At 41.1% G+C, this 14395-nt stretch overlaps 1 protein-coding gene across 10 annotated transcripts in view; it reads right to left on the bottom strand.

Annotated features, from left to right (window-relative positions):
• Nucleotides 1-7402: 7402 nt before the first annotated feature.
• adnpb (activity-dependent neuroprotector homeobox b) overlaps nucleotides 7403-14395 on the bottom strand; it is a 30483-nt gene continuing 23490 nt past the window's right edge. For all 10 annotated transcript variants that reach the window (XM_038803132.1, XM_038803138.1, XM_038803139.1 and 7 more), the window contains one exon: nucleotides 7403-12101. In XM_038803132.1, the coding sequence (XP_038659060.1) occupies nucleotides 8391-12101 (3711 nt within the window). In that variant the 3' untranslated portion in view covers nucleotides 7403-8390. The remainder of the gene's footprint in view (nucleotides 12102-14395) is intronic.

The raw sequence follows: 14395 nt of genomic DNA, 5'->3' as shown, positions 1-14395 counted from the left end.
CTGATGGGGTCCATTTTGGTGGTGGTGCAGAAATTGAGCCCTCTGCTGAGGACTTTGATTTCGTCTGGTTGAAGGGTGTAGTCTGACAAGTTGACAATAGATTTCCCTGTATTGTTTTCTACTGTGGTACTGGGGGAGGCTTGGTTGCTGCTGGTGGTGATGCCGAATTTCAAAAGCTTCCTGTTCTTGGTGTGCATATAGGTGGCATTGTATCGTTGTCTCATTTGTTTGGCAGTGTTCCACAACTGGTCTGCGGCGTCCTGAGTGCAAGTTGAGAATATGGCCTCTATCTTGGTTTCCAGGTTGTGTCGTCTGCTGTAGAGCTGGTGTACGAGGTGGTTGAGCAGTGTGAGAGAGGTGCAATGGCAGAGTCTCTCAGCATAGTCTGTGTTGTATGCCGCCTTGAGTGGGTTTGTGATCTGTAGCCCTTTCAGGATCTTGTCTGCTTTCTTGCATCTTTGTAGAAACTTAATGTCCGTATCTATATGCGACTCTGCCAATGTTGTCTACCTCACACGTTGCAGGAAAGGAAGTCCCGAAGCGTGGTACATTGGCGAGACCATGCAGACGCTGCGACAATGAATGAACGGACATCGCACAACAATCACAAGGCAGGAATGTTCCCTTCCAGTTGGGGAACACTTCAGCAGTCAAGGGCATTCAGTCTCTGATCTCCGGGTAAACGTTCTCCAAGGTGGCCTTCAGGACGCGCGGCAACGCAAAATCGCAGAGCAGAAACTTATAGCCAAGTTCCGCACGTGAGTACGGCCTCAACCGGGACCTGAGATTCATGTTGCATTACATTCATCCCCCACCGTCTGGCCTGGGCTTGCAAAATCCAACCACCTGTCCTGGCTTGAGACAATTCACACCTCTTTAACCTGGGGTTACCCCTATCTCTGGATCTGTAAAGATTCAATTATCTGCAAATGCTCGCATTCTAAGCATTGTCTGGCATCTTTGAATTTGTCTATATGTTTCTGGAACATACCTCTTCATTCACCCGAGGAAGGAGCAGTGCTCCGAAAGCTAGTGTTTGAAACAGAAATGTTGGACTTTAACCTGGTGTTGTAAGACTTCTTACTGGGCTCACCCCAGTCCAACGCCGGCATCTCCACATCATTCCAATCCCTATGACCTTAAACAAAATAATCTCACCTCTGACCACCATCGTCAAAGCTTCCCAAAACATGGCCGCCGACATCACCATTCTAATTTAGCTCCACATAATTCCTAATCGCCACTCTTCCTGAACACCTTGTCTGCCAGGAGTCCTGAACCCAACCTGCACCTTGGCCTTTGCAGCTTTCCCGTACTAAGCCTCTCATCCAACTAGTACGGCGCGTGATCAGAGATGACAATTGTCACATATTTCGCCCTTCGTATCCCCATCTGACTTACCACAAAAAAGTAAATCCTAGAATTGACCCCATACACATACGAGAAGGAATACTCCATACTTCCCGGGTCCTTAAACCTCCCCAGATCCACCACCCCCATCCTTTCCATAAACCCTCCCAGTTCTTTCGCCATTCTCGACCTTCCCATCGACTTGGAGCTTGACCTGTACACCTACGACTCCATAACACAGTTAAAATCCCCTCATAATCAGCAGGTGTAAATCTAAGTCCCTGGGGCAGCACGGTGGTAAACACTGCTGCATCACGATTCCAGGTTTGATCCTGGCTCTGGGCCACTGTCCGTGTGGAGTTTGCACATTCTCCTCGTGTTTGCGAGTTTCTCCCCCAAAGATGTGCAGGGTAGTTTAATTGGCCACACTAAATTGCCCGTTAATTGGAAAAATTGAATTCGATACAAATTTAAAGTCTTGAATCACCCCCAGAAACCTCTTCACAAATCCAGCATCGTCCCCATCAGGTGCATACACGTTGACCAACACCACTGGTGTCACCTCCCGCACCCCACTATCACAAATACCTTGGCCTAAAAATTTTTTTTCTTGTTCATCAAAATGGCCAACCCCTCCACTCCGAGTCAAACCCAGAGTGAAATACTTGTCCCACCCATCCCTTCTTCAGCCTAACCTGATCCTATCCCATAGATGCGATTACTGCAAGGAAATTACCTCTGTTCTCAAACTCTTCAGGGGTGCAAAAACCCAGGATCTCTTGACGGGTCGGTTTAGCCCAGACATGCCATGGCACAATTCTTACCAGGGCTTATGCCTCTGCCCCCCACCACTATCGCCCACCATCATCCCCCTTCAGCTCTGCCTTGCCAAAACCCACTCTGAACCAGGCCCATCCAAGATGGCTACCCTGCCTATCCTCCATACCTGGCATGTTACAATCTCCCCCCTCACGCCTCCTCCCCAACCACACTCCTATTCACTAGCATGGTGACTCCCATCCAAAGGCCCCCTTACCCACTCTCCCTACTAATCCCAACCTCCCTAAAAAAATTCAAAACCATCAGTCCCATAGAACACATGCAACATGAAAAAAAAACTGCAAAATGCACAAATAAGACTTCCTCCAGGGGTTTTGGGTGGGGGGAGTGTATACTTCTGTTACAAACTTACAACTTCAAAGCTCTCCTAATGACAACCCAGAACCACAGCAAATTCCAACTTTCACGGATTTAATTCTTCCATCCCGTACCACCCCATAGCTCACCCTCATCTTATGGACCCTGATGAAGTCCGGGGTCTCAAAATATAATATTCTTGGCTGTATCAAGTTATCCAGAGACAGGTACAACACCCCAAACCGAATTGTCTGTACAAGACAGCATTGGCCTTGTTGAAAACCTCTCGCATTTTCACCAGCCAATGACCTCGTAGATCCGGATTTGATTGCCCACTTCAGATTTTTCTTCTTGTTCAAACATTGTACATCTGCACAATCACCACCCATGGCAGTTCTTGCTCTCGGCTTCTGCCTCAAGGACCTGTGGGCCCGGTCGCATCTGGGGCATTGTCCAACACCTCCTCCTCCACCAATCTGACCTACATCCTTGCAGCATGCTTTTGTGGCGCTTGTTCCCACCGGCAGATCGACAATCCACAAGTTGAAGTTTAGAGGGGGGGGGGGGAAGAAGCCAGCCAGGTTAGCATTGGGAGAGTAAAGTCAGGTCACAAAGGTTTGGAAAAGGATTCCAATATAGATGTCAAGAATTTGAGAGAAAATGGAGCCAAGGTGGCTTTTTGAAGTAGGGGTGATATGTAGAGGAAAAATTTACAGGATGGAAATTTGGATCATGGATAGACAAGATGGGCTTCGACAGGGTACAAGGATGAAACCTGAGCGTGCTTTGGAAGTATTTATTAAAAGTGATTGAGAAAATGGAGCCAAGGTGGCTTTTTGAAGTAGGGGTGATATGTAGAGGAAAAATTTACAGGATGGAAATTTGGATCATGGATAGACAAGATGGGCTTCGACAGGGTACAAGGATGAAACCTGAGCGTGCTTTGGAAGTATTTATTAAAAGTGATTATTTTCAGTCCCCAAGTTCTATTCCCTGGTTGATGATTCCATCCCACTAGATAAGCAATGCTCAATGTATGTTGAACTTTGGGTTAAATCACACTTGATGTACTTTGTATGGTTATTAAGTATTTTTGAAATTCAACTTACAGCCCAATTTAAATGATCCAGACAGCCCTCTATTTTTCTTGTGAATACAGCATTATATAGATAGGTCACATTGCAAGAGGCATGATCTCAACATATATATAAAACCAAGAGCTCCTTGCATTTATTGGTGCAAATGGAGTTTAAGGAAAAGATGCTGGGAGTTACTGTTGCTGGTCAGTTAATGTCTAATGTGATCTGGCTAGATCTGATAATGGATGGCTAAGCCAGTTATGCTCTGCAAAGCACCCATTGGAGCTGAGGGAGCAAAATGGGTTCATAGCACGGGAAACAATCAAGTTGTCAAGGACTTTATGAAAACCGCGACTGCTAGTTAGCAACCGATATCTTGTGAAACTCTATGCACCTCAGCTCCTCCAACAAAGTCAGACAGTGCCAGGATCTGGACTGTTGACTTAAGTTTCAGATCACATGCAGTGTCCTACCAGGAGCATAAGGGATGCAAAGGTCACCCAACTTGACTTGTACATGTGTTGTGACTCACCAGCAGCAGGTTTCTCCATTCTTCAGGGATATCTCCCATTCAAGCATTTTGATAAGACAATTCCACAACTTTGATTAGCACTTGCTCTAGTAAAACCCAAACTGACACCACCAGCAGATATGGCACCCAAATTGTCAAAAATAAAGGCTGCATGTTTTACCAAGTTCTAGTCAACTGCTTTTGCTGCCAGTTCTGATGAACATTCATTGACCTTAACTATCACTCATTTTTATCCAAAGACACTGCCCAATATATTGCGTAGCTTCAGGATTTTCTGTTAGATCTATGTATCTTGCTTTTGCTGGCTTCTGCCCAGGAAATGCTAACACCCCCCCCTTCCCCCCCAAGTATTCAAATTTGTTGTTATCCTCCAATTTCTTAAGTGTTCTTGTAGTATTTGACAGAGGAGTATGCAGTTTATTTTCCAGTCAAAACATCACAGAAGGTTGAAGTCACCTGTGGAAATTTGTGTGCCCATTTATAGGCCTTGGAGAAGATTCTTCCAAGATTTATTTTGGCACCAGAACTGCAAGAGTTGCAGTTGCTCTTTGCAGTCTCTTCAATATCTTACCAGCCTTTTTTCATTATCATGACCAGAATTGTACATTGCACTCCAGACCCCTGCTCTTGACAAACCACGGTGATATTTGTACTTTGTCAAATATGCAAGGTCACATGCTATTTGTTCCAATGGGAGGCCATCAACCAGAAACGTAAATTCTTTCTCCACAAATGATGCCTGACTAGTTGTTTTTATTTCCTATTTGCTCTCTGCTGTTGCTGCAATGTTGGCAACGTCAGTAATCAAAATACCACACCCTCCAATTATCTGTTGTGTTCTGCAGGATTTCATTTTTAAAAAATAAATTTAGAATACCCAATTCATTTTTTCCAATTAAGTGGCAATTTAGCATGTTCAATCCACCTACCTCGAACATCTTTGGGTTGTGGGGGCAAAGCCCACACAAACACGGGGAGAATGTGCAAACTTCAGTGACCCAGAGCCGGGATCGAACCTGGGACCTCAGCGCCGTGAGACTGCAGTGCTACCACTGTGCCACCGGTCTGCAGGATTTCATTAATTTTAGTGTATTCTTACCTTTTTCAATGTCAGGTCTTTGGATGTATCCATACTAAACAGCATCTGACACTCTTCACTTCACACCATTAACCCTGTGACTGATTATCCTGGTCTATTTTGTTATTTGCAGCTGTTCCTAGCTTGTAACACTGAAAAATTCAGACAGTTTTATGTTGCTACTTCCAAGTCAATTGTGTATAAGAAAAATTAACAGCCCCAGCACTGATCCTCAAAGCACCCTTCTACTTAACTCCTCCTACACTGATCCCCACAAAAACAATGTAATAATAGCTTTCCCTGCTTTAGACAACATTTAATTCAATTTCAGAAGTACTCTACTTATGCAAAGAGATGTATTTGGTCTATTTTCAATATTGATGAGTTGTTTATGATTAGTTACATACTAACATTAAAAAGCTCACACAAAAGCAATTATTTTCTGAGAACCAACAAACTCACATGCAGGCAAATTGCATAAGCTTTTGCACATTTCACATGCACTTCTCCTCAGAAACTCCTTCATAGAATCATAATGTACTGGACCCATTGTCCATATCACTGCTATGAAAGAGCTCTCCAATTAATTTCACTTCCTCACTTTCCCAAAAGCAGTGCATATTTCTCTGCGACACTGCCTATTCAGTAGTCAAACAGGCCACTGGATGTTCCAGAAGTGGTGTGTTGTTTGTGTGATCACAAGCCTCCCCGACACTCCAACATGGCTTATCCTGTAGTGAACTTGACAGACGTTTGCTCCAGTCTTCAAGCATGGTATTAACTGGCTCTGGTTGACAAAGCTGAATTATTGTGCACATCATGCATTATTTTTGATTATGATCAACTTCAATCTTACTTTCCAAGAATTCTGTGTTTGAAAGTTTCAGACTGCCCATATCATAGTTGAGGAGCACAGTGGTTTGCACTGTTGTCTCAATTCCAGGAACCTGGGTTCAATTTCAGCTGAGTTCTCCCAGTGTGTGGTTTTTCCTCCCACAGTCCAAAAATGTGCAGGTTAGGTGGTTTGGCTATGCTAAAAAAATACTCTTATTGTGCAGGTAAGGTCAGGGACTGGGCAGAAGTAGGGTGCTCGTTCAGGAGGTTGGTGCAGACTCGATGAACCAAATGGCCTCTTTCTGCACCATAGGAATTCTATCCTATGGCTCTATAAAAGTATCCTGCTCTGCAGCATTAAGGAGTCTACATTTTTCCAAGTCTATTCAGTTTCTCAAATAAGTATAAGCACTTATCATACATTTGCTATCAATTTTTAAATCACAGTACTTTAGACACCATAATTAAAAATCACCAAAACCACATCTTACTAGATGATTAATATAAGTTTTTAAAAGTTATAATCTTTTTGTAAACGTCAGAATTTAATTTGGAAATCAGGTCTCAGCAAGAACCATATTTATTCATGTAATCAGTATTTTTAGAAATATTTTATTCAAAAATATACTTTCTTCGCCTCGCAGCATTCTAGAAATGCCAACTCAGCAGTTTCAAACCTCACTTTGCAGTGCACCAATGGTGTGATATTGAACTATGAAGTTTGTCAGAATCCTGTACAAAACTTCAAGAAATCAAAAATAATTTAGTCTAAGTAAACTTGGTATTAGACTGGACAAGAGAAAGGGTCAACCAAAAATGATCCTAATGATCTACATAGTGTGAAATAAAGCACAGGTTAAGGTTAGCACATCCCAGTTGCAGGAAACCTTCAAATTCCAAGAGAAGTTTCCCTCAGAGGAGAATTAATGGTAACTTTCAAAAGGTGATGCAAATATGCAGTATGATTTAGTGACAGAATTGGTAGAATGCATAGCATTCAACTTCAAAGTTATAAACTGCTAGAGCATTCAATTATACAGCAAATTATCTGAGTATACAATTTATAACCCATTAATTCCCAACATGCGCATTCAACACTTACAATTGCATAATTTGTACAGATTAGGAATGCTGAAGTAAATAAAGATATCAAAATCAAAGGCAAGTAGAATGTCATTCCTGGCCATTTGTTGCATCAAAAAGGCTTAATTTGCAACTTTATTACAAAGCATTTCCAAATAAAAAAAAAATCAGTGTCTTACATTTAGACAAAACAGCATTTATTCTGAAAGTTAAAGAAATCTTTGTGAAAACATCTAAGGGGAGGTGCATTTATTTAAAAAACTTCTATTTCTAGTTGCAATGTAAAATGCACGTAAATATGATACACAGTTAAGTACGATAAAGCATTTTATTTTCCAGAAGTGTAAATGAAAAGTACAAAGGAAAATAAAGATCACAAAAATGAAATTTACTACACAGACACTATTACATAGATGATACAATGTATACAAACACCACCGTGGTGTTTATCCCTAACATGTAACCTTGAAATCGGCAAAACCCAGCATTTCTAAATATTTGCCATGTTTTACCCAATTCATGTGTGCTGATCCAAAACATGAGTTAGCGAAATCAGCATATTATGAATTTCATTTCTAGTTCAGTAAGTAATTTAGGTTGAAGGGAGACTTTAAAAATGCATTAACATTTGAAATGCCAGTAACCATCAATATTGGAGCAAAGGATACATTAAACAGCAATTTGCCATATTACAGAAGGCCAGTTATGTTCAGTAAGCTACTGGCCAAATGCTACCAAAGTTGTATAAGGATATGTGCAATAAAAACTAGTTTATAATAATGTTGACAGACACTACAGCACAACCTCCTTCAAGCAGTTATCAAGTGAACTAAATGCTGCATTTATTTAACAGCAAGGATATCACTAAAAAAAGGTGAATCATACAGTAAATCTAGAACAAGTACACAAGACCTATACGATAAGCTTCACTTAGAATGGCTCTAAAAGACTGTAGAAATATACATTCCAGCTACGCAGACCGAGTAAATGAATAAAACAAACTTAAGGTCTTGAAATCTATAGTACAGTACACTGTTAACCAGTAAGTACATGTTGGCCTTTCACTACCTTGGGTAAATGAGAAAACATTTAGAAAGTAAATTACAATATGCCACTTTTGTACAACTGTAAAGCAACCCAAAGGCAAAATGCAACTAAACCTGCTGCATTTTATAACCTCCCCTCTGTCTGTAATTCTGTACCTCTGAATAGTCCTTCAAATTTTATACACTGGCTCCTTTCATTTTAAGATACTGCACACATTTCACAGCAAGAGACTCCAAAACAAGTCAAATTTCTATGCAGGCTGACTACTTAGGCCAACACCAGAGGATGAGCCACAAACAGGTTCTGCCACATTATCTGAAAGAGCATCATTTGACTGATCAAGGAGCTGATCAAGCTCCTCACCTTCACTTTCTGCTGTGTTACCTTGCCACTCCAATAGTGGATTAGATAAACTTTCCTCATTATCTGGTGAAACATTCTTCCATTCAGGCTGTTCTTTGGCCCATTTTTCCTCCTCATTTTGAAATGGCTCTCCACTCCATTCAGCTGGTCCTTCTGCCCAGCTCTGTGTTGCAGGTTCCAATGCAGCTTTTGTTTCAGAAGGCCGTGTAGGTTCCTGCTCTTCTTCACTTTGGGATGCATCATCTGTCCATGGTCGTTTGATCCAAAATTCTTGTTTGAGTTCAGCTGAAACATCCTCTTGATCAGATGCTTGTGGAGATGGTAGCCCATCCTCAACTGGAGAAACACCATCTTTACATTCTGAGAATACTTCAGAATCCTCACTTTCTGATTCTTTATCTTTTGATTCTGAAGATGGCTCAGGATATGGTTCTTCTTCCATATTTGATTCATCATTCTTCAGGTCTAGTCTTGTTGGTTTTGCAAATGCAGGTTTTTGCAATTCACTATTTAACTCTTCAGGAACCATTGCAGAATTTTCTTCTCTAGACTGAAAATCACCCATTTCAGTTTCAGTCGATGGCAAATCTTCACTTGCACAAGTATTGGAAGCATTCTCCTCCACATTATCTGGACTCATATTTGAAGCACTTTCCTCCACCATATTCGGACTCATATTTGAAGGACTTGCCTCCACCATCTCAGAGCTCATGTTTGAAGGGCTGCCTTCCACCATCTCAGAGCTCACATTTGAAGGACTTTTCTCCACCATTTGAGAACTCAAATCTAAAACACTTCCCTCCACCATGTCAGAGCTCATATTCGAAGGACTTTCCTCCACCATTTCAGAGCTCAAATGTGAAGGACTTTCCTCGACCATCTCAGCACTCTTGATTGAAGGGCTTTGCTCTACCATTTGAGCACTCAAATCTAATGGTGCCCCTTCCATCTCTGAGCTCATGTTTGAAGGACTTTCTTCCATCTGAGTGCTCAAATCTAAAGCACTTCCCTCCATTTTTTGAGAGCTCTGGCTCAAAGCACTTCCTTCCACCTTTTCTGAGATTGGACATGAATTTTCTTCCATTTGGGAGCTCAAATCTAAAACAGTTCCCTCTCTCTTTTCTGACCCCAGACTCAAAACTCTTCTTTCTTTTTCTGGCTTCTGATTCACTTTTTTTGAGTTTGGTTTTAAACTGGCAGAATCTTTGCCATCTACTTCTTTGTTATTTAACATATTCCACGTAGGTCCAAAGTCCATATTGTGCTTTACCTTTCGCAACTCCATCATGTTAAATCCAAGTAACACCTTAGGCCGATACTTCTCACAATCTCGAACACATTTCTTCCTCTTATTGCTGAAATGTGAGGCAATATCTGATTTCCATAACCATAGGCCAGCTGCCAACTTTTCAATTTCCCTTCTGTTTGGGTAGGGTTGCTTGTTAAAGTAGTTTGTGAGGAACATTTTTCTTGCCTCATAGGACTCATCCTCATAGCCCTTGGGGTCAATAGCTAAAACAATTGGCTCTTCCGGTTTATCCTCTCCCAAGGTAAAAGTCTGAACAGTCTCCTCACCGTCCAATTTCCTTTTTTTCATTAAAGCAAAGTCTCCATATTCATATTCACGTTTCATGGGCATTACACTTGGTGAGTGTGTTGTCTTGGCATGAGTAAGACTCCGATCTTGACCATTTTGTGCTTTACCCACACCTCTACAGTGTACCAAATGCAATGTTATAGTAGAGGCCGTCATGTTGCTTGTGTAGACACCCAAACAATGAATGCATTTATAGGTGAGTTTTTTCTCCACTGGATGAATGGTTTGTATCACCTGATGTCGTTCCCTTAGATGGTGGGCCAAAGCATCTGATATTGGGCCCTTCAAAATAGAGAAGCACAATGGGCAAAGGGTTTTCCCCACATCATTTTTATAGGGTATTTGGGTTTGAGGTATAGAATTCAAATCTGGCTTTATTTTAGATTTAACCTGTGGTTTCGGCTGCTGCAACTGCCCTTCTGGTTTTCTGAATGTTAAATTCTGACTCTGGGGTCGATAGTTTGCATTCTCCATTGAGGCACTCTCAGAAATACTGTATGTAGTTACAAGAAGTTGTATATTACTACGACTACCCTTCTGTGTAGACAAATCAAAAGTTAATGTTGACTCGGTCTTAGGTCCCACTTCTTCATCAATGTGAAGGATTCGTACATGTTCAGCCATCTTTTCAACATCATTGAACGTGGAACGACAGTAGGGACATGACAGTCCATGTATTAGCATATGATTAAGCAGTGTTTCACTGGGTAAATAACGGTTGCAGTAGAGACACTTGCTTGTGAAACTATTGATCTTCTGAATGTAATTCGCCACAGCCTGGATCTTTTCAGCTTTATGCTCTGTTTCAAAGTGTATGCTATACACACTTTCTGGGAAAAGCTCATTACACATTGTGCAGATCTTCCATTTCTGAGCAGCAGAACCAGCTAATGCAGAGCTCTGTGTAGCAGAATTAGGGAGACCTGCTGGAGAAGTTAATGACTTTACTGCTGAAGTGGGCAATCCTTGCATCCTTTGTGCTTGAGAAATACTGTACTGCGACTGTTTCATTGATAGTTGACTGTTACCAGTCAAGCTTCCTGACTGAACATTATACTGCATCTGAGATTGCCGCCTCTGCTCACCAACTCCATACTGCCTTCCATTTCCACCAGAGATAAGTTGTTTTACTGTTTGTGATCGCTGCTGAAGAGAAACCGGCAAACCACCTGGCAGTGGGAGTCTAATTTGTTGTCCCAAAGGATAGTTGTGTGCCATTGATGAAATAGCATATTTTGGTGGCAGGCGACTGGTGCTTGACATAAGATTAACTGCAGAATTCTGTGCACTTTTAGACATGGACACACGACTCATACTCTGATGCATTGAAGTTTTAATACTCTGATAATTTGCTGCAGCTAGAGAAGGCTTTTCATGTGGCTTTGGTGCTATCAGCATCAAGGGCTTTGATCGTGGTACTACCACATTAGTATGCCCTATCATTGCTGTTACTTGGTATCCTATTCGTTCATGATCTTCAATAACATGTTGCACCAAGGCCTCGTATGTCTTAGGTACGAAAAGACAACGTTTGCAATGTACAGTCCCATCCTCTCGTCCATTAGGGGCAGAAAATGTGCCATTCACGGACTTGTCTCCTGTTCTTGCCACATAAGGTGCTGCCACGTGTTGAAAATGTTCCCTGTAAATATGTTTCCTGACAACATCATATAGAGGATCTCGGTAGGTACACTTCTTGCAGTAATAGACTGCCTGCTCCACACTGTCAGCATGTTTCAGTTTAAGATTGCCATCCTGCTTTGACTTTTCATTGTGTGCATTCTTGCCTCCACTAGGTACTTTCCACAGAGGAACATGAAAGATCTTTATATGGGTCTCTAGGGTCTTTCTGTCAGCATTGTACGGACAATAAGGACAATTTATCAGGATTTTGTTTTCAAAATCTTCACTATGCACATTCCTGAAGTGGCTCTTGTAGGCAGAAAAAAATTTGGATGCAAAAGGACAAGCACTACAACAAAACGGTTTTGTACGATAATCCTGAAAATGTAAAACAACAGTAGTTATTATTGTTCAATCTATACAGGCACAATTTAAGTTAGCCTAATTTTGTCTCTATTACGTTTAAAACAAAAGACACCCATCGATTGCCTGTCGGCCATTTTCACCCAAAAATGCCATGCATAGAATATTCTTGAATATTAAATATACTAAAAAAATTCCAAAGGGGATTACATGCATCTTATTTACCTGTAATATGGTCTCAGTTCCTACACTGGGATAGGATGTGTTTTCACATTTATTAATTGTGTTTAAATTGCACCTAGTGTAAAAGCTTGAAACAACTGAAAAAATAATTTCAGCGACATTTTTCTGTGCTGCATTTAAAAAACAAAAAAGATCTAGGTACATGGTCATTGCTGACAAGTGCCCAGCTCCAATTGTACATGAGATGGTGGTGAGCTGCCTTCTTGAACTGTTGCAGTCAGTGCTATTCTCATCCACATCCTAGCCATCTAACCAACTGAGCCAACCACAGTAAAGTCAGAGAGGGAGTTCCAGCATTTTGACACAGCAACCCATGTCACGTCCTACAATACTTTAGTTTAATCTCAATTTTTTAAAAAAATGCTAAATACTTATGACCAATTAACAAATTTGATTTTTGTTAACCAAAACTTTGTATCAGTTTTGTGAATACATTACATTAAAATTTGACAGCACATCTCTGCACAGGTTGAATTTGGTCCACTGTTACGAAATGAATTAACATTATTAAATTAAAAGAAAGAGGCTCATAATGTTGCTAAATAAAATGTAGCAAGTCTGTGGATTTTAGAATTCAGCAAGGGAGAAAAGAGAATAAGAGGTAGACAAAGGAGACATAACATTGTAAATGTTGCTTTAACTTTGGAGAGTAGAAATCCGACAATAATTGTCACAAGCAGAGATCATATAGACAATGAGTGTGAAAACAGAAAAGAGAAGCAGTATTGGAAAGGCTGGCTACACTTAGGACAGAAGTCACCTGGTCCCAGATGGGTTTGCACCCTAGGATGTTAAGGGACGTGGCGATGTCAGAATGGCCTGCCTTAACATTTCCATCTTTCCCTAGGAGGAAATGGCAGAGTATTGGAGAATGATAAATGTGACCCACTTATTCAAGAAAGGATGCAAAAAAGAAAAATCAACAGGCGCTATAAAGGTTTGAGTAAATTACGAGAGTCAGCACAGATTTGTGAAAGGCAGATTGTATGTCACTAATTTAATTGAATTTTTTGATGAAGTAACAGAACGTTGATGAGCAGTGAATGTTGTCTATATGGATTTTTAAAAATATAATTAAAAAAAAAAGAGTACCCAATTATTTTTTTTTCCAATTAAGTGGCAATTTAGCAAAGCCAAACCACCTATCCTGCACATCTTTGGTTTGTGGGGGTGTAACCCATGCAGACACAGAGGAGAATGTGCAAACTCCACACGGGCAGTGACTCAGGGCTGGGATTCCTATCTGGGTCCGCAGCGCCGTAGGCAGCAGTGCTAACCACTGAGCCATCATGCTGCCCTGTCTATATGGATTTTAAGAAAGTATTTGACAAGTTACAACATAAAAGGCCGGTTACCAAAACTGAGGTTTGCGGGATAGGAGGGCCATTGTCCAATTAGATTTAAAAATTGGCTACGGGCAAAAAGCAGAGAGTTGTAACAGATGGTCTTCATTCACACTGGAGGGTGTTAGACATTGGTGTTCCCCAAAAGTTAGTGCCAGTAACAGTTTTTTTGGGATTATGGAATACCAAACTTGGAGAAGTGGCAAAGTGAGAATGATACAAACAGCTTGAAACATGATCTAGATAGGTTACCAGAGTTAGCAGGTGGAATTTCATATGGAGAAATGTGAGAAGGGACGTGAAGGGCAATATAATGGCACAAATCTAAATAGTGCGCAGGAACAGAGGGACCTGTGAGTGTATATGCATAAATCCTAGAAGGCGGCAGGACATATGGAGAGAAGTTAGCAAAGCTTATATGACATTGAGCATCATAAATAATTAGGTCGAGTACAAATGCAGGTAAATTATGCGGAACCTATAAAAAGCTTTGGTCGGACTACAAATAAGATTACAGCATCCATTTCTGGTCACCATATTTTAGGAAAGTTGTGATGTTGAGAGGGTGCAAGAGGAGGAAATACCAGACCCAAGGATAGTTTCAAGATTAGGTTGGAAAGGCTGGCCTGGTCTGTCTTAAAACAAATGATATTGGGGAAGATTTGACAAAGATGTACAAGATTATGAGAGGTTTAGATAAGGTGGACAAAGAGAAAAACTCTT

Source organism: Scyliorhinus canicula, chromosome 7 (genome assembly GCF_902713615.1).
Source record: "Scyliorhinus canicula chromosome 7, sScyCan1.1, whole genome shotgun sequence".
Taxonomy (NCBI): Eukaryota; Metazoa; Chordata; class Chondrichthyes; order Carcharhiniformes; family Scyliorhinidae; genus Scyliorhinus; species Scyliorhinus canicula.
The sequence above is the reverse complement of the archived record's forward strand: the minus strand, read 5'-3'. Positions and strand labels throughout refer to the sequence as shown.